The 22076-nt window shown below is 34.3% G+C and overlaps 1 protein-coding gene across 2 annotated transcripts in view; it reads left to right on the forward strand.

Moving 5' to 3' along the window:
• The window catches only part of Fstl5 (follistatin like 5), a 570877-nt gene that overhangs the window by 446084 nt on the left and 102717 nt on the right, over positions 1-22076 (forward strand). The window contains exons 10-11 of one of the 2 annotated variants that reach the window (XM_090343981.1): positions 6966-6992; positions 13670-13788. In XM_090343981.1, the coding sequence (XP_090200107.1) occupies positions 6966-6992; positions 13670-13788 (146 nt within the window). The remainder of the gene's footprint in view (positions 1-6965; positions 6993-13669; positions 13789-22076) is intronic. The other variant, XM_090343982.1, reaches the window with a different exon arrangement.

Below are 22076 nucleotides of genomic sequence, written 5' to 3' on the forward strand. Positions count from 1 at the left end.
CCAGCACAAATGAAAATGTCCATGAGACTCCATCTTCAAACTAGCTGGTAAAATATAAACAAGAGGGGTGGTCCAAGTTGTAGAGGACCTGCAGAGGAAGAACAAGATCCAGAGTTCAAACCCCAATACTGCAAGAAGAAAAGAGGGTTTGGAGAGAGAAAAATAAGCATAGTATATTGTTTTCACACATTTAATCTTACACATTATTGAAGTGAAAATATAGATATATGTACATATACAAAATATCAAATGAATTTTTACCTTGAGATAAAAGCAGATACCCTAAAAACTTTACAGGAAGGAATAGAAGATACCCTAGGGCTCATTTGCACAGGTCAAAACTTTCTTAATAAAAGCCCAGAAACAGAACAAATTAAAGAAAGTTTAAACAAATGGGACTGCACTAAAGTCTCACTAAAGCTTCTGTATGGCAAAGAACATAGCAAGCAAGTTAAATAGAAAGCCCACAAAGTTGGCCATACAACATACAAAGGCTTTATATCTAAAATATATCTACAGTTCAAAAAATGAATCTCTCGAGAACAAATCCTCAAAGAAACAATAGTCCCATTAAAACATGGGCTAAAGACTTAAAGAGAGAATTCTCTAATGAGGAAATAAAAATGGCCAATAGTCACATGAAGAAATACTTGGTATCTCTGGCCATAAAAGAAATGCAAATCAAAACAAGTTTGAGATTCTATATCACTACAGTTAGAAGGGCTGGTGTCAAGAAATCTAATAACAACAGATGCTGGCGAGGATGTTCACTATTAGAATGTTGGTAGGAGTGTAAACTTGTTCAACCACTCTGGAAAGCAGTATGGTGGTTCCTCAAAAGACTAAACATAGAGCTCCCCTATGATCCCATTGGGATTTCTATTTCCATTCCTAGGCATTTACTCAAATATCCATATACAAGGATAAAGTAAAGCTACTAGCACCCTCATGTTCATTGCAGGATTATTTACCATAGCTAAGAGTATGAAACCAACCCAGATGTCATTCAGTAGATGAATGGATAAAGAAGATACAGTATTTATAAACAATGGAGTTCTATGCTGCCATCAGAAAAATGACATTGCCCCATTTATAAGAAAATGGAATGACTTGGAAAAAACCATACCAAGTGAAGTAAGTCATACTCAAAGAAACATAGGCTCCATGGTTTCCCTCATTCGTAATAATAAGTATCTGTCTAGGATTCTCCAAGAAGATTTTCACAACAGCTCAAGAGCTATGTACATATGGCCATATAGGATGAGGGTAAGCTCAATGCAATCCAGGATATGGAAATAAGAGTTCTATCTTTGTGATTGTTGTTCTTAAGGTACGTTGTGAAGTTGTTTCTTTTCTCTTTTTTCCCTCATGGTTTATTTGTTTATTTGAAATAGGGAGGGAAAGGGGAAAAAACAAGATGATTGAGAGGGATTGGGGGGAGGCAAAGTGAGAGAAATTTATGGGAAGAGGTACATTCCAAGAAGTACAAGAAGTAATGTATCTACCACCTGACAAATGTAACTGTAATCCCTCTATATATCACTCCAACAATGAAATATAATATTAAATTTTAAGAATTAAAATTACATATACAATATAAATACATTAAACACATAGTTAAGTTCATATTAATTAGTGAAGATCTCAGAACATGTGTAGTGAAGAGCTCAGAACTTGTGAGAAGCAGTAAAAATTTTTAGATATGATATCCTTTGATAAAAATTATATGGTAAATTATAATGGCTTTAAATGAAGCTTTAAAATTTTACCATTTTATATTTCTCCTTAGTTTGCCCATATGTTAAACAATATCCAAATTCTTTTCTCTAATGATTTGCTTGCTTGAATGATAAAAAGGAGGTAGTGCTAATGATGAGCAATGATATACCTTTATGTGATATTTTATTATGGATACATATATTTCAATTTTATGTAGTGGATGTATATTAAATTCTATGTACATGCATGCATTCACAGCTAGTTCTATTACAATTATTAAAATATAATCACTTTGTATTTCAAATTTTCTGCCTATACTTTGTGATACACTTTCTAGGTGCAGTCGAGATGAAAGAGAAAGAACTTTGCCAAATGAGAATAATGGCAGGAGATTTAGAAAGTTAGAAGGCAATGTTTCTCCCTACTTGTATTCAGCTAATCACTCATAATGTTACTAGTGTCGCTGCCAATAGCTTATAATTCAAAACATTCACTCATTATTTGTATGAGAATTGTGACAGATCACTCTGACTGTAGTCTGCATTGAATTGAATGTGAAGGGAAGCTTGTCCTGGCTGTCTAACTAGGACAAGGATTGATAAACCAAAAGAGTCTTGACTGCCCAGGGACAGCCTAGAAATGCAATCCTACCTATTCTGACATCCCTCAAAACTGGGATTACAGTCACTTGCCCTGCACCTAGAATAGGAAGTTATTTTTGACTTATATTTCCTTAGTGATAATCTCTCTCTTTCTCTCTTACACACACTCACATCCACACACAGATACTTTTGTTTAAAAGTTAAAAAATTCTGGGGTCGGGAGTTTGGCCTAGTGGTAGAGTGCTTGCCTAGCATGCATGAAGACCACATACGTAAAAAAAGCCATAAATGGTGCTGTGGCTCAAGTGGCAGAGCTCCAGGCTCGATAAAGCCCAAGTAAAGTACCTAGGCCCTGAGTTAAAGGCCCAGAACTGGCCAAAAAAATCAGAAATTCAGTCTCTGTACTATACTTCATTTAAAATCATTTGAGTCTACATTTTGAGTTCTTTTGTCATAATTTTTCTTTTCTTTTCCCCCCCCCTATTGGTTGTGGGACTTGAACTCTGGATCAGAGCATTGTCCCTGAGCTCTTTAACTCAAGGCTACTGACCTATCCCTTGAACCACAGCACTACAATTTTCATTAGAGTTCTTCTTTTAGATATTCAATAGTTAAGTAAATTTGGGAGTTTAAGTACTTATATATTTACCTATATATTTCATTGTCTGCACATACCTAATCAAGCTTAGCTCCTTGGAATATCAGCAGAAAATGGAGTGAGAAATATTTTGTAGTTTAGTATGCGATGTCTGAATTTTACCTGATCTGATATTAATATTGTAAGCCTTGTATTTTCGTATGTCTTCATAAATCTTTTCTTATCTTAAAATGTCTTAGTTTATATTCTGAATGTCATTAGTCCTTTAAAATAGCTGTGCTGGGTGAAGACCCCATTAATCTCATGTGGTTACTGTATCTGAATTTGTTACCTGGTATATTGCATATGTTTTTTTTATTTAAAAAATAGGGAAGGGAAGGAGGAAAACAAGATAATTGGGAAGGGGTAGGGGGAGGGTAATGGGAACAAAAAATGAGGAGTATTAATATGAGAGGAGTAATGCACCCACTACCCTACCTGAGGAATGTAACTGCAACCCTTCTATACATTACCCTGACAATAAAAAAAATGAATAAATAAATAAATAAATAAAATAGCTGTGCTTTCACACACCACTAAGATATTTTGCCTTCTTTTTCCTATACCTGGAAGCCCACCCTGTACAATCTTCCTAGTAAACTCTCACATATTTTTCAAAAGTTTAAAAATAATTCTACCATTTCCCCTAGTTTTACTATTGTGTCTAGTCTATCAGTAAAATAATATGGCTGTGATCCTCTATTATATAATATTCAATTTTTAATTGAATATTTTCCTGTAATAATCTGAATATCTATTTTCTCTAAACTCAAGAACAATTTCTATCCACAGATGTTGCCATCTGCTCTAACTTTGATAGGTTAAAACACTGTTGACCATGACTAGCTTGTTTTGGAAACTAATATAATATTTACTAACAGGCGTTGTAAATCTGAGTACACATATGCCTAGCTAACTGTTTCTATAAATCAGAAAGACAAAACAAAACAAAATAAAAACCTATGGTCTTTAATTCTAATTTTGGCCCTCATTCTTGAGCCATCAAAAGGAAATTTCAGTTTTCCCATTGGGTACACTTCTTTGATTTTTATAATGAGAAAGTTCTCCAGCCTCATCTTGTTTACCAATTGTATTCTCCAAATATAAGACATAATTAAAATTGCCTGAGCTTGTTATAAGGTTTTTGGATAGTATACCTTGCACATGTTTCCTCAGGTATAGGTCTCCTTAACATATCTTGAAACTTGTGAGCTTGGTCAAACTAGGGCGCCATCATCATAATGAAGCTGGTCTGTACCTCACCTCTAGCCTTCAAGGACATTCATTTTGACCACATGAGCTAAAACCTAAATCCAATTCTCGTACCTCCTGTAGATAGAATTTTGGTATCACCTATAGCTTCTCCATGTAGTTAGGTCTGTCATTTCATCATGTAAATATATTTAACCAATAAAGATGATATATATTCACTGTGAACCACATTACGGGAATACACTGTGGAATCAATGCCATAGTGAAATGCAGTGTCTGTAACCACTATATTACCCATATGATCACAGATTTGTCTGTTTTGTAACTGAATGGTTGAACTATCTTCATATTTGTTCCAAGGACGATGCAGACAATAAGAACACTGCTGCCAAATGATTTAGTGTAATTTATACTCTATGCATATTTAAATAAATATTATTAAAATAGTGAAACAACCAAAGCACCTAAATGGCTACTTTCAGTATTTATCTTGGAAAGAAATACAGTGTGTGCTGAAACTGAATGATTTGTTCTTAAGCCTCAAGTAAGAGTCTTCTTTCCCTTCCCTCTCTCTTTTCCTTCCTCCCCCTCCCACTCTCCCTTTTCCTCCTATCTTTTCTTCTTTTTCTTTCTTTTTTTTTTTTTGTTGTCATGGGACTTGAACTCAGGGTCTGGGCACTAACTCTGCACAATTTTTGCCCAAAGCTACTGCTCTACCCCTTTGTACCATAAGTCCACTTTCAGTTTTTAGGTTGTTAATTGAAGAAAAGAGTCTCATAGGCTTTCCTACCTGGGCTGGCTTTGAATGGTGATCTTCAGATCTCAGGCTCCTGAGTAGCAAGGATTACAGAGTTGAGCTACCACCACCCCAGCTCAGTGGTTATTTTAAAGTCAGAGGTTTACTTTATACTTCAGTAAGCACACCTGAGTTACAATCTACTTACTTTTAGATTTTCTGTTACTGGTGTTACAGGCAAAATTCTTCCATGGATGGCACTATTATCCTGTCAATCTTAGCCTCCTGCATATTTTAAAAGGACTAGAGCATAAGACACTATGCCAAATAAGCTATTAGTTGAGAAGGGTTCTCACAACCTTTTTCTGTCCTGGGTGGCCTTGAATCTCAATGCTACCATTCTGATCCTCCAAACAGTTAAGATTACAGGCAGGAGTCAGCAGCACTTGGCTTATATACTTCTCTCTTAAAAGTTTTACTATATGGCCAAGAGTTTGACATTGTAGTATAGTGCTTGCCTAGCATGCACAAAGACCCAGATTTGATTCCTCTGTACCACATATATAGAAAAAGCTGGAAGTGGTGCTATGACGACAGTGCTCAGGCCACGAGCTCAAGCTCAGGACTAGCAAAAACAATACCATATACTTACCCTGTGTAGTTTTTACTAAACAAGTATTCAAGATGTATTTAAATATGTTTCCATTCAGGCTAGCTTAAAATAGTAAATGCATAAGAATGAATGCCTATTTTCAATAGGTATATTTTGTTTGACCCCATATTTATAAGAATGCTTCTGCTTTAGGAAGCAGAGTAAAACATTACGAAGAAATAGTATTGAAATATTATTGCTATCAACTGAAAAAGATCTCAATTTTTCTATTAGTAACTTTTAACTAAATTGTCAAATAAATGAACACTTTTGACTACTATTTGTCCTATGATGATTCTAACACAATTTCGTTGATATTCTTTTGTTTTCAATGAGGCATAAAATATTCTTTACTACCATTATAATTCTAAAGATTTTTTGTTATTAAAAGAAATGCATCAACAATGTTTTACCAGACTCTAATGTTTTTTCTTTTATTGCCTTTTTATTATACAATGTTTTTATTATACAATGTTTTTATTATTCAATGTTTTCTTACAGCCTTTTGTTGATTATCTTTAAATAGTTGTAAAAAGAGGGCACCGTTTTTTTTGCCAGTCCTAGGACCAGGGCCAGGGCACAGTCATTGTACTTTCTCAGGGCTAGATAGCTACCACTTGAGCCATAGTACCACTTCCAACCTTTTCTGTGTATGTGGTACTAAGGAGTGGAACCCAGGCCTTTGTGCATGCTAGGCAATTATTCTTCCACCTGGACACACTCCCAGCCAGGAGTTGCCATTTATTGAAGCAGTCTATAAATACAAGGCATCTTAATCAATGTCACCCCTTTCAACTCTGCCTTCTGCTTTCTCCTACTCACTCCACTTGTCAATTGACTCTTGACCCCATAACACCCTTTTCAAGAACTCACTTTCTGGTGTCCATATTGTTGAACTTTAACTTTCCCTTTTTAAGGAATTGCCCTATTTCAGTTACTCCTTAAATTTATCATTTTTTGGTTAATTTTTATACACTTATTGCTAGCCAATATATTTACTTATATATTTATGAGCTAAATAGGATTTGCAATGTTTTATTATTTTGTTAAAATATCTTCTTAAACACATTATTACTACATTTACATATATATTCTCTCTTAGAGAATAAAATATTCTTTTTTTGCCAGTCCTGGGCTTGAGCTCAGGGCCTGAGCACTGTCCTTGGACTTTCTCAAGGCTAGAGCTCTACCACGTGAGCCTCAGCACCACTTCCGGCTTTTTTCTATATGTGGTACCGAGGAATCGAACCCTGGTCTTCATGCATGCTAGGCAAGCACTTTACCCACTAGGCCAAACTCCCGGCCCCTAAAATATTCTTTTTTTAAAACAAAATATATTTATATTACTATATAGCTAAATGTCTCTTCTCATTTTTCTTTCTCCTCTTTGTTTTTAACATGCTGCAGTAGCTAACATACTATGGAGAGAAGAAGGTACTGTATTCAATTATTTTTAATATTACTGTGGTAACATTGCTTCATTTTTATTAGATTTATCAATAGTTACTTTTTTTCCAATAGTTACTTTTTTATTTTTGTATTTTTGTCCATTTAGCTATCGATAGTTTTAAAACGTAGCCTGTTTATTTCACTATGATTAGTAATTCATTTGATTATAATTCTTCTATAAAACAGCTGCTAATAAAATATTTTGTAATCTTAATAGTTATTTACATATAGCCAGAAAGTTTTTTTTCTTTTCATATATTTTTATTGTAATTAATATAAGGGTTACATTATATTCACCAGATAGAAGGTGCATTACTTCAGAAACATTGATACCCTTTCACATGTCCCCTCTCCCCCACCCATTTCCCTCTCCCCCACCTCCACCCCTCATCTTGTTTTTCCCCCTTCCCTATCTGATTTCAAATAACCAAATAAGCATTTATACAATATATCAGATAACAAGGTAAAATACTGTAAAAATATGAGATAACCAAGGGACAGCAAAAGAGATGAGAGATAACATAGTACTTAAAAGCAAACAACCACTCATTATATGGCTTTTGTTTCTATATCCTGAAAGTCCTTTCATTTAGTGTTATACTATATAACCTTATGTATCTAGGTTTTACTCTATTGTAAACCTCTGCTAGGAGAGCCCAAAGTTTCTGCTGATTATACAAATGAGGGAAACAACTGACCCTATGTTCCTTTGAGTCTTAGCCAGAAAATTTTTAACATAGTATTTTGAAATGCTTTATGACAATAATAAGTCAAATCAAAGATATATAGGCAATAGTAATTAACATAATTTACATAATAAACATGAATAATTATGAAAGCTAGTCATCTTATCAAGGGAATGTAATAAATTATACTAAAGTAAGGACCACAAATCTTGAAGGACGTTGATTCTAATGTAGTCTCAATTACTGAAAAAAATAGAAAAAAATGACATTTTCTTTATGTCATAATCTTATCTCAATATTGAAAACAGTTACTATTATTCAGATTGCTACTGTTTTCTTAGTGGAACCACTACTCAGTAAATGATATTCAATGTCATTTAGTATTGCAATTTTTTTAATTTTTTTTACTCATCTAATCTCAACAGGTAAGGGAAAATCTAGTCTGAGTACTCAAATATTTTATCAATTGTTATTTTATTAAATTCTTAAAAGAAAGTATTCATGAAAAAGAGTAGACCATTTACAGAATCAGTCCCTGACAAACATCTTTGTCTCTAGTTATAGCATTTCAATGGATCAGAAGTGCTGTGCCATGTGTATCTCTGAAGTTCAAAATTTTAACCATTACATTTAGGTTCTCAATGAGATTATTTTCTTTTAACCAAAAATGTTCTTATTCTTGGTGATTTTATTTTTTATAATATATACTTTAGAAAAATGTCACTGTCACACAATTTAAAAAAAACGTGGACAAATGGGACTGCATTAAACTGCAGAGCTTCTGTATGGCAAAGGACATAGCTAGCAAGTTAAATAGAAAGCCCACAAAGCAGAAGAAGTTCCTTACTAGCCATAGAACAAATAAGGATCACATATATTATAGAATATGCATACAGCTCAAAAAATTGTATCTCTCAAAAACAAATCCTCCAAGAAACAACCATCCCAGTAAAAGGTGGGCTAAAGACTTGAGAGATTTTCTGAAGAGGAAAGAAGAATGGCCAATACACACATGAAGAAATGCTCCACATCTCTGGATATAAAAGAAATGCAAATCCAAACAACTTTGATATTCCACCTCTCTCTGTTAGAATAGCCACTATCAAGAAATCTAATAACAACAATGCTTACAGAGATATGGCTGGAGGGATCACTACTAAACTGTGGATGGGAGTGTAAACTTGTTCAGCCACTCTGGAAAGCAATATGGTGATTCCAGCAATCCCGCTCCTTTGCATGTACCCAAATGTGCAGAAACAAGGGAATACTAAATTTACTAAAACAACTATGTTCATTGCAGCATTATTTACATAACTAAGATATGGAACCAACCTAGATGCCCCTCAGTAGATGAATGGATCAAGACAGTGACATGTTAATAAATATAATCATAGTTAAATAAAAGCAAGAAATAAATGAAAATAGAACAGACCAGGATTATGGTCTTTGGGTTACACCTGTAATTTGTAATCTGGAAGTAGCTTATGTTTTATGAACATGATGACGTGTAATTCATAATTTAAACACAAAAACACAAGTTCTTAAATTAAAAGAACCATTTATATTTATGAAAAGGTTTATAAAGAAACCATTACTGAGAACTTTCATTTGTGCAATGAATCTTAGAGGAATCCCATGAATTATTGTATTAAGAAATATGGTAAAGATGAATTAGGGACTGAAATATTTCCAGAAGCTTTAAAAACAATATGTATTGTGATTAGATATCTATTTTAAACACTTTCAATTTGTTATTTCAGGCAGACTTTGAGAGGTGGTAGGCAAGAGCACTTATTTTCCTCCATCCTTTTTTTTTTTGCCAGTCCTGGATCTTGTACTTGGGGCTTCATCACTGTCCTTGGGCTTTTTTCCCCTCAAAGCTAAGTGGTCTGCCACTTGAGCCACAGCACAATTTCCAACTTTTTTCTTTCTTTTTTTTTGCCAGTCCTGGGTTTGAGCTCAGGACCTGAGCACTGTCCTTGGACTTTCTCAAGGCTAGAGCTCTACCACTTGAGCCTCAGCACCACTTCCGGCTTTTTTCTATGTATGTGGTACCGAGGAATCGAACCCGGGTCTTCATGCATGCTAGGCAAGCACTTTAACCACTAGGCCAAATTCCCGGCCCCTTTCCAACTTTTTTCTATGTATGTGGTAGTAAGGAATCGAACCTGAGTCTTTGGGCATGCTAGGAAGAACTCTACCACTAGGTCAAACTCCCTCCCTTGCGTCCAAATTGGGATAACTTTATGATATACATTCTATGTGTATATAGCTGAAAAGAACAGACTGTGTTACAGCTTAATTATGTTCATAAGTTTCAACAACAATATTTGTATATTATATCAAAATGTTAGACTTAAAATTATTGATCTGCACCGTGTATGTGTTTAAAGGTAATGCTCACACATAGACTTATTGATAGAAGCCAAAAATTGTTTTTATCATGAACAATGACTGTCTTTTGGGAGCAGAATATGTAAGCTGGAGTGCCTGGCTACAAATCATGAGGACCTACCTGAGTCCAGCCATCAAGATACAAGAATATAAAGAAACAATCAAACTTTGGTTCTTGTTTCCTCTGCTAATGTTCAAAAATATCGCCTTTCTAGATAGGCACTTCTGGTTTCTGCATGTAATCCTAGATACTCAGGAGGCTGAGATCTGGGGAGAGTTTTCTCTGAAGAAGAAACAACAATGGCCTATAGACACATGAAGAAATGCTCAACATCTCTGGTCATAAAAGAAATGCAAATCAAAACAACTCTAAGATTCCACCTCACTCCAGTTAGAATGGCCAGGATCAAAAAATCTAATAACAACAGATGCTGGAGGGGATGTGGCCAGGAGGGATCACTGCTACACTGTTGGTGGGAGTGCAAACTCGTTCAACCACTATGGAAAGCAGTATGGCAGTTCCTCAAAAGACTAAACATAGAGCTCCCCTATGACCCAGCAATTCCACTACTTGGCATTTACCTAACCATCCAGAAAGAAGGGCGTACTAAATCCACTAGCACAATGATGTTCATTGCAGCACTATTTACGATAGCAAAGATATGGAACCAACCTAGATGTCCCTCAGTTGATGAGTGGATCAACATGATATATTTATACAGAATGAAATTCAGTGCTGCTGTCAGAAAGAACGACATCACCCCATTTGTAAGGAAATGGAAAGAGTTAGAAAAAAATCATATTAAGTGAAGTAAGCCAGACTCAAAGGAACATAGGCCCAATAGTTTCCCTCATTTCTCATAATCAGTAGAAACCTTGGGCTCTCCTAGCAGGGATTTACCATAGAACAAAATCTAGAGACATAAGGCCAAATAGCATGACACTAAAAGTAAGGACCTCCAGGATACGGAAACAAAAGCCATATAATGAGTGACTGTTGTCCTTAATGTACTATGTTAACTCTCATCTCTTTTGTCATCCCTTGGTTATGTCATATTGTTACAATACTTCACCTTGTTATCTGATATATTTTATATGTGCTTAATTGGTTATTTGAAATTGGATAGGGAAGGGGGGAACTCAAGATAAGTGGGGGGAGGGTGGGAGGAAAATGTGGGACCAAGACATGAGAAAGGGTATCAATGTTTGTGAAGTTATGCACCTTCTATCTGGTGAATAAAATGTAACCCTTCTATTGATCAAAATAAAAAAAATATTAAAAAAAAGAAATAGCTCTGAGCAAAATTAGTTTAGGGACAATGCCCAGGCCCTGAGGTCAAGTCTGTGGACTGGTACAAAATGAAGATGAAGAAGATAGAATGAAAAAGAAGGAGGAGGAGGAGGAAGGAGGAAAGAGGAAGAGGAAGGAAGAGAAGACGGAAAGGAAAATGAGGAGGAAGAAGAAAGAGGAGGAAGAAAGAAGAGGGAGGAAGAGTAATAAGGAAGAGGAAGAGGAGGAGAAGAGAAGGAGAAGGAGGAGGAGAAGAGGAGGAGGAGGAAGAATTATTGCATTTCTGAAAATGCAATGCATAAAGATAAAGAGTGCATTTCTTAGCTGGAAATAGTGGCTCATACCTGTAATCTTAGCTACTCTGGAGGCTGAGATATGAGGATTTCAGTTCAAAGCCAGCCTGACCTCTAAAGAATGTGAGACCCTTATCTCTAATTAATCACTGGAAAAGGAGAAGTGGGGCTGTTGCTCTGGGTTAGGGTGGTAGCCTTGAGCTGGAAAAGCTCAGAGACAGCGACCAGGCCCAGTGTTCAAACTCCATGACCCACAAAAAAAGAAAGAGTCCATTTCTTAAAACTGAGGACTGCTAACTATTTATATAATAAGTGTCAAATTATTTAGATTCATTCAAAATGTATTTGGATGTACACTAAAATAATTTTATTATCTCTAATTAAACACCTTATACCTTATATGTAAGTACCTTATTAAATTTGAATCCAAATCATAAAATTTGAAAGATACAGCCTAAATGAATAAAATCGCAAGGAGAAAGAAATTCACTTTAAATATGCCTTAAGGTCACTAAATAAATGTTTATTTAGCATTCAAGGTTATATTTTACCTATATCTTGCTGATATTCTTAACTTGAAAAATTAAATTACTGAGTGTAAATTGGGTGTTTTTACTTAAAGTTAAATAAACCATGTTTCTCCATATAGATGTTTTTAACATTAAATATGCTAAGAAATAATGGTTTAACTTTCCAAAATATCAAAATCCCTATCAGCCTGTAATATCATTGAGTTACATATCATAATTAAGTTGACAAAATCTGAATGCATCACTTGATCTCAATGAGCTAAGCAGGCAAGGATTGGAAAAGGAAGACAGTAAATAGACAGGTGACTTGCGTATGTGGAACTCTAAAGGCTAGACTGGCCATAGTGCAATTGTTACTCCTAGATCATATTTGCACAAATATGAATGCACAATATAAGGAAGATGAATTTTTCAAATACTATGTACTTGATACAGAGTGAGAAAAATTAAAGTAGAATTTAAATCATTACATTGAGTTTCTTCAAAGGTATTATTTAATTAATGTTTTTGTGGGGGGATGTCATGAGGCTTTTCCACCAAACCCCTTGAACCACAGCTCCACTTCCCCTTTTCTAGTGATTAATTGGAGATGAGTGTCACATTCTTTAGTACTCCAGCTGGCTTTGAATCTTGATCCTCAGATCTCAGCCTCCTGAGTAGCTAGGATTAAAGGCATGAGCCACCATGCCTGGCTTTGACATTTACATCTTTGTATAAAGTAAACCTCCATTAAGAATGAAGTTATTCTTTCCACAGTGAGTTCACAAGAAAATAATGGAATGAATTTAGTTCTTCAGCAATTACTTTTATTCTTTAACTAACACCTACGTAAAGTCGGGTAGGTTTCGAACACAATCTATATGAAAGAGTTTGTAATTCCTTTTATAATTGTATAAACATAGTTATACTTTATAGTTATATGAAAGAAAGCATTGAGTTGCCTATCAGTAAAAATAAAGGAGATGTGTAATCTGATAACAAAGCAGCTGGGACGGTCCTGCAGGATTGCATTCATCAAATTACACATTCATAAATTCATCTACTACCCTGAAGGTATGGGAGGTACACTGCAAGTTCGTTGTAAAGATGTCTGATAGTAGTTATTTACTCTTTTTTACCCCTATGGCATATCCTGTTGTATTTAACTTCGGTACCTACTGTACTGTACATATAGTTATTTGTTTATTTGAATTAGGAAAAGGAAAGGGGAAACAAGAGGATGCAACAAAGGACAAAGAACAATGTAATAGTGATATTACAAGACAATATGTTGGAAATCAACTTTACAATTTGGGACGGATTGGGGGAGGGAAAGTGGGAGGAAAACATGGGAAGGGGTAACAATGTTCAAGAAGTAATGTACTCACTACCTTATGAATGTAATTGTAATCCGTCAATAAATCACCCTAAAATTTTAAAAAAATCTAACACTTATATTTTGAACTTTGGAATGTATTTTATTCCTAAGGTCTTGGAATCGGGAACATGTTCTATGTTTTTTATGAAGATGGAATAAAAGTGATACAACCCACAGAATGTGAATTTCAGAGGCACATTAAGCCTAGTGAAAAGCTCCTTGGGTTTCAGGTAAGTATCTGAAAACTTGCCTTGCAGTTCTGCACAGCAATTTGTTTAAGTTGAATTATATTTTGGAAATATAATAAAATGCACACACATATGAAGCTTGAGTTAGAATTAAAAATATTAAAGCTATGATAATGGTTGTTACTTCATGAGATAAACTGTAAAGGGAAAAAAATAGCAAAGAAATCAAAACAGAGTGGAGTGGCTCATGCTTATAATCCTAGCTACTCAGGAGGCTGAGATCTGAGGATTGAGGTTCAAAGCTGGAGCACTAAAGACCGTGAGACTCTTTTCTCCAATTAACCACAAGAAAATCAGTAGTGGCACTGTGGCTCAAATGGTAGTGCTGGCTTTGATCTAAAGAGCTCACAGACAACACCCAGGCCCAGAGCTCAAGCCCCATGCCAAAAAATAAAGACAATAAAAAAAAGAAATAACATCACATAGTGATCCTTTCGTAGGAGAATCTTTGATGTATGTTAATTATTACAAATGAGGCAAACCACAAGGCCTATGTTTCTTTGGGTATGGTGAAAGTGTTATACCTGGGGAATAAAATTAAATGGTAATGTGCATTATAACTATGTGTTTACAATTAAAATGAATTTAATGGTAGTGAATATTCAAGACCAAATAGGATGTATAATAATTACCCCTTACTGTTTTTAATTTAAAACAACAAATAATTTTAGAGATCTCGCAAAGCAATTAAAAACAATTATATGTAAATTCCTTTGGAAGTTGGGATGTATTGGATGCTTTATTAATTCTTCATTTTATTTTTTTAATGGGATTGGAAAATTTCATTTTACATTGAAAAAGTATCGATTCCTATTATTCTTTTTCTCAGCTTTACAGTGAAGATTTTCCTGGATAATACTTGCATACCAAATTTAGAATATCAAAATTTTCTTATATATAGTCGTACTAGCGGTTATCTCATGAATTTAATTTTTGTGTTGCTAGAAGTATTTGTATCTCCATATACAACTGGACATTTTTACATGGAAATATAAGATCAAATGACTTATGTGACCATACAGTTCTACTCAAGTTCAAACATACATTCACATCCAAAATGTCAGTACTTATAAGGAAGACTTAGTGAGTAATCTCTTCTCAAATCTCATATTTAAAATTTAAATGTCTATGGAATATGACAAAGAAAAAATAAGGTTTAATGTAATTCTTTAGATTTTTTACTATCAGCTCCTCTTTCCTGCCTTGTGGCGGCCAGTGCTGCTGTTTATGCACTGGTGATGGAGACCCGAGTTTGTAGCTAAAAGGCAAGTCCTGGAATAAATAGAGAAAAGCCCTTTGAGCGTAAAGAAGGTAAACCAGATGCCTTTTGGGCATTCTATGGGACAAATCCCTCCCTGTGTTTTTGTGTTCAAATAAAGAAACAGCATTTAATTTACTATGTCCAACATTGCACACAGCAAACGAAATAGCTTTTAGTTTATATATGTTCAACTATGGTTTAAATTACTAAGTAAACATATTTGTAGTATAAAAATATTTAAACATTTAAATTATATGTACCATTTTATCTTGATTGAATTTCTTACATTGGTAATAATAAATCCATTTTTCATAAGATATGTTAATATTCACATAGTTGTATAATAAATAAAAATGAGTAAAATTATACATGTTTCCTGATAAAGTAAGACACTTAATTTTATATCACATTCATATTTTTATAAAGATATATTAAGTGAATATAAGCAAACCTATAAATATTAAAAAGAATGGCATCAAATGTTTATTTAATTCACAGCAAAATCATTTTACAGCAACGTTTCTAGTTTCTACAAAACTGAAGTAAGGAGACTGAGTCTAAGTAACTTCTTACAGCCATCCTGGTGCCTCTTCCTGGGTAAAAGGAGTTCTCAACCCAGTGCTAAAAAGTGGATTTTTACTGCATGAAATCTGAAATATTCGTATTTCTACTGTAGTAGTTCTCTCTAAAATCCAACAACAATGTAAGGAGAGTGAACTACAAAAATTCTGCTTATAATTTTAAAATACATAATGAACAAATAATCACTCATATTTCTAATATAAAGATAAATTTATTGAATAGTAATGGTAGAAATGAGTCATCAGGAATTTTTTCCCAATGGAAAAGATCTAAGAGTGGCATTTTTTTTCAAATACACTGTCTGCAATAAGACATCAAAGATGCAATTCTCAGGATACCTTACTGTTTAGATAAAGCATTGATAAACTTGGAATCTTTATTAACTCTCCCAGAATTTACTCCTTGCTTGCTCTAAATTTTAGTTCAAGTATCAGATAGAGTTAGTTTTCAGCTTTTAAAAGTGACTGACTCAGTGTTCATACAGCCAGCTTTTACTTACTCTTCTGACTCCCTTTTTTCTTTATTCATTTATGCCTTTGACAGGACTCTTGCTATAGGTTTACTAGCTATACTCAGGATTTCATCTTATCACACATGGAATGGGTTCCAAACAAATATGATTCCATTCCCAATGTGGATTCAGAATTCAAATCAGAATGAGTTTGGACACAAAATTTCATAATTTTCCTAGAATGCCAAAATTTTCTCTCCTCTTGGTTTCCAAAGGCTACATCATCCTGACGTCTCACTCACAGACTAATAATTTTTAAATCTTTCATATTCTTTGTTTATGTATTTAGCCTGTTATAGACCTCATTTCTGTTATTCAGAAATATCAGTTTTACTTTTCTTTTACACCACAATGTTTCCATTTTTTTCCTTTATCTGTTTTTTTCCATCCCCAAAATTTATAATGCATAATACAATATTATACTAGATATAGGTTTAACATTGTGGAACCTTAGTTATTCTACTGTTTTTTTAACACTAATAGGAACAATTCTAGGCTGTACAACTGAACTAAGTATGCTATGTGCAAGACCTAGTCACACTGTGTGTGACCTGACCTGGGGCTTGAGCTCTGAGCCAGGGCATCATCCCTGAGCTCTTCAGCTCAAGGCTAGCACTCTAATACACTGAGCCACGGTGCCACTTCCTGTTTTCTGGTGGTTAGTTGGAGGTAAGAATCTCACAGACTATAGTGTCAGGCTGTCTTTAAATTGCAATCTTCAAATCTCAGCCTTCTGAGAATCTAGGATTTGCCCGGCTTGAAAGTGTTTTTTGTTGTCAGTTTGATCAGTGCTTTGTACACAGTCTCTTTTGTCTACATTTATCTCTTCATGTGTGCAAACAATGTATAATTTTCATATAAAACTTAAATGAGGTTAGCTGCTGGTGGCTTATGCCTGTAATCCTAACTACTCAGGAGGTTGAGATTATAGGATCATGATTCAAAGCTTGCTCTCAGGGACAGAGCCCACGCTCAGAGTTCAAGCCCCATGACCAACAAAAAAGAAAAAAAATAATAATCAGTTTAATTAATCGGTTTATTACAATATATTTTATTGTATTAAATACCTATTTGAAACTACCTATACAGCACTCTTTTTTTCTGTAGAGTAAAAACAATTTTTGATGAAGACTTGGCCAGGGACTCATTTCTGCATCCCATGAGATTGTGGCAGTCATTAGATAAACAGCATAGAGGCCATTAATACCATCTGACATAAAATAAATGTGGCAGAAATTTTTTTTAAAAAAATTGAACCTTGACATTGCTGAGGGCACAATTAGGAAACATAAAATGAAGAAGTCATGACAGTCAGAAAAAAAATTAATCAAGAGAAGTAAAATAGTAAACAGAAGGCATATTTATAGTAAATTAGGAATTAAAAACACGCTTTCTGCCAATAGCAAGGCATTAAGCTTTTTAGGGAATTTACATGAATGAGTATAGCTTGCTTCCAATAAGCTTTTATTTTATAAATCTGAATCTTACACACTACTTTCATGTCCTACATAAATCTTCTTTGTTATTTTTTCATGTTATTAAACAATATAGAATGTGTAGATAACTCTTGAATCATCTCAAAATAAACAGTAGAATCATCGGAAGAAGATAAATTGGTGGTACTAGTTCTGCATAATTTTACTTTTTGTTTCTTCACTAACTAGAATTCCAGCTGGCAGAGAGTTTCCTCTGTTTGTAGTCACTGAAAGGCTTTAGGGTCTCATTTAATGATCTCTGCTACTTTGCGTAAATAAAAGAACATTTCACACAAGACATCAAGTTCTTGAAATAATGCAAAGCAGCATAAACTTTAGGGAACCAAAACACAAATTTTGTTTTACATACCTATATGAAACTGACCTTTCATCAATGGGCAACTGGTACAGCACTGACCCACCTTTTAAAAAGATTTTTTTCCCCAAACATAGCTTTACAGGGTCCTAATTGGTTCATCCTTACTACTGAAGATTAGTGAAAGGAAGTACTGAGACAACGGATGATTTTGAGCATATGCTCCAAAAATAATATAACAAAATATTATGTGACATATGATCAGCTTAGAGTAGAAGTCAGGAAACAGCACAACACTTTCTAGAAAGCATTTCAAAAGTCTGAAGAAAATTAGACTAATGATAAGATGGGAAAACAGACTGCAATTGAAATTGTTTAATCCTTTATTCTTAAGTTGATAGCAAGTTTCATGTTTGGCTTCTTGAATATACAACAAAGTCATGAATAAAGTACAGGGTCTTTTCTGAGAGCTGAGTATCCTGAGTATTTGTACAATTAGCAAGAGGCATTAGGAGGAGTAATGGCTTGTCTTTGTTGATTTGAAAACAAGGAAAGTAGAGATGCAAATATAAATGGTACTTATAGTCTTGAGGCTGAAGAATACGACCTCAGAGGGGTATAAATAGGAAGAGTAAGCAAATATTGGAATTTGGAGAAATGAGGGAAAAGCATTTTAATGGTTAGTCAGTATGAAGAAAAAAATAATAAATCCAAATGGCAGAGTTCTACTAGGAGACGAGTAATTTTCTCTATGTCTTAATTAGGTTTTGCAATTCAGCTAAAATTGTCACTATTGCAATAAAAAAATCTGTTATACAATCAATGGTAACATCCCTCAGAGTCTTTTATAATTTTTGGAGATGTTAATATGTGATTTTGCATAGAAATGGTCTACTAGAAATATTTTCTAATTATGACCTAGGATTGTCTTCATTTCATTTCATTTTATTGTCAGGATGATGATATAGAGAGGGGTTACAATTACATTCATAAGGTAGTAAACAAATTACTTCTTGAACATTGTTACCCCTTCCCATGTTTTTTCTCCCCCAACCCCTTCTCCAGTTGTAAAGTTAATTTCCAATACATTGTCTTGAAAATATAACTATTGCAGTGATTACCACTTTGTCCTGTGTCTTATCATCTTGCTTTTCCCCTTCCCTTCCTTATTTCAAATAAACAAATAAATATACAAAAAATGAGGTACCAAAGCCACAATATTGGATAAACCATAAGGGGACAAAAAAGAAGAAATAACTTCATACAGTACATTAACAACTACAACCACAAAAATTAACCTCTTGTTTCCATATCCTGGAGTTCATTTCTCTTAGCCTCATCCTCTATGGCCATAGACAAATAGCTTTTAAGCTATTGTGCTCCCCTGTTAGGAAAATCCTAGATGTATCCTATTTATTACAAATGAGAGAAACCATGGAGCCTATGTGTCTTTGAGTCTGGCTTACTTCTTTAAGTCTTACGGTCAAGAAAATGTGGTATTTATACATAATGGAATTCTATGATGCTATCAGAAAGAATTATGGCACCTCATTTATAGGATTATCTTTTTATTGTTGACTCTCATTCTCAACAGCATTTAATACATGAATCATAGTGTTTGAATCTCCGGTAGTATATGTCTTCTATTTTCCATAAATGCCTAATGCATTTCTCTACAATTACTACCATAAGAAAAAAATACTGATGCGTGAATTTTAAAAATTAAGAGAGCTAGTAAAAAAGGAGACCAAATAGGCCATCAACTTAAAGCAAGGCAAAGGAAATGCTGAGTGAATATCAGGAAACCTTTTTGTAAAAAGGATTTTAAGTCTGATCAGAAATATCTTAGAAGGACAACATAGAAATGCAGTGTTTCTTTTCAATAGTTTTATAGGAAAAAGGTGGGGGGGGGGAGTGAAAATAGTTCCTGACTTAGCAGTTATCTGGTTGACAGCTGCTGCTGGTGACTCACGCTTTTCATTATTTTGTCAGGTTTAGTCAGGAATTTTTACACACCAACAAGGAGCTTATAAACCATTTCACTAAATTCAAGCCTGTCATTAACTACAAGTCTTATGTTTCTCTCACCTCTTCATGCTTTTCAAGGGCAGATTTTGTATAGTGTTGTATAGTGTTTGTTTTTCAAATCCTGTTGAAGTCATTCAGTTGACTTTTAAAGAAAAGTTGCCATAGGAAGTGGTTTCAGTCAGACAGGATGAATAAAATGTCACGACTTTTCTGGGTTCTGAGCAGTTGCCTCCAGAGGTATTCTGTTTCCTATAGCAGTTACAGGTATTCCTACTTGGCATTTTTTTGGTATCCTTGCAATCAGTGGTTAAGTTTTAGCTGTGGAATGGAGTTCATTTCATACTTTATGAGTAAGCTGAATCATTTCACACAATAATGGCTTAGTATTCGGGGACTTTGCTCATGAACTATGAACAGCAACCTATTCTTTTCAAGGAAAAATAGAGTATGTTGAGCCATGATGGAAAATTAAATTATTTCACCTTCAGGAAAATGGGTGGAAATAGAGATCATCATGCTAAGTGAAATGAATCAGACTAAGAAACGTAAATACTACATATTCTCTCATATGAAGAATCTAGTCTCTAAAAATAAATACTAGGTCTATAAAACAGATTAGGTTTGTGTTTGATACCCATGAAAAAGGAGGAAAGACAAAAGAGAGGGTGAGGGTGGAGTACTGTACATGTGTATGAAAACAGAACCGTAAAAATCTTTATTTTTTTCTTTAAAGAAGGTTGAGTGACAGAGGGCTGAATCTAATCAGAAAAAAATGGACCATGTGTGGACATATCACAGTTAAATACTTTTGTATAAATCATATTTGCTAATTACTTAGTGGATTTTCTAACTAGCAAATGAAGAAGATTAGTGAAAAAAGAAACTTCAAAAGAGAAAATATGAGTTTAAATGAAACTTTTCATGTTCTTTTTTTGACAGTCCTGGGCTTGGGCTCAGGACCTGAGTACTATCCTTGGGTTTTGAGACTAAAGCTCTACCACTTGAGCCGTAGCACCATTTCCAGCTTTTTTCTAAGTATGCGGTACCTAGGAATCGAACCTGGGGCTTTGTTCATGCTAAGCAAGCATTCTACCAGTAAGCCAAATGTCCAGCCCCTTTCATATCTTTTAATTATGATGTTTGTCCAACATTACAAAAGCTCTGAGTCCCTTCAAGAGTCATTTATTGCAAAAGAGAAAAAGGAAGGAAACAGGACATTTGATACAGACTACATATCTTCAAGTAGATAGCTGTTCTAAGATAAAGAATCAAGGTAAAAATCTTCAGGCAGATGAATTCACAAAATTTGACCTTTATAACAAATTGAAAAAGAAAATACCCATTGTGAAGGATGTATCTGTAGTATCTCACAATTTTTTATTAAAAAATATATTAACATTGATTTTTACATTGTATTTCAAATGACATATTTAACAAACAAGTATTCAAAAAGGGAATCTTTATATACAATCACTGGCACTTAGATTTTAGAACATAATCAAAATTAGGCTGAGTTTCTATATCATAGATACATATTAATCTATGTAAAAAAACATTATGTCTATGGAGTCATAGGTTTTTATGTCTATGTAGTTGTGTTTATATTTCCCGTACATGTCCATAGCTTGGGTATACCAATATTGAGTCCTTGCTCTTGTACTGTTTGGATATAATAGCCATATATTAAGGATACCATGTGCCTTTTGTTCCTTTGGTCTTGACTTGTCTCACCCAACATGATTCACTCTAGATTCATCCACTTCCCTGCAAATGCCATTGTTTTATCTTGTCTGTAGGCTATGTAGAATTCCATTGTAGAGATATACCACATTTTCTGTATCCATTCATCTGCAGTAGGGCATCTGGATTGTTTCCATCACCTGGCTATTGTAAATAGTGCAGAGATGAACATAGCTGAGCAGGTGTCCTTATCATATCTTGGGTTATGATGTTCAGGGTAGATGCCCAGAAGTAGTATGGCGGGATTGTAGGGAAGGTCAATTTTCAGTTCTTTAAGAAAACTCCACACTGATTTCCAGAGTGGCTGAACTAGTTTACAATCCCACTGGCAGTGCAGGAGGGTTCCTTTATCTCCAC

The sequence above is a fragment of the Megascapheus bottae genome, chromosome 13 (genome assembly GCF_031878675.1).
Source record: "Megascapheus bottae isolate mThoBot1 chromosome 13, mThoBot2.hap1, whole genome shotgun sequence".
Classification (NCBI taxonomy): Eukaryota; Metazoa; Chordata; class Mammalia; order Rodentia; family Geomyidae; genus Megascapheus; species Megascapheus bottae.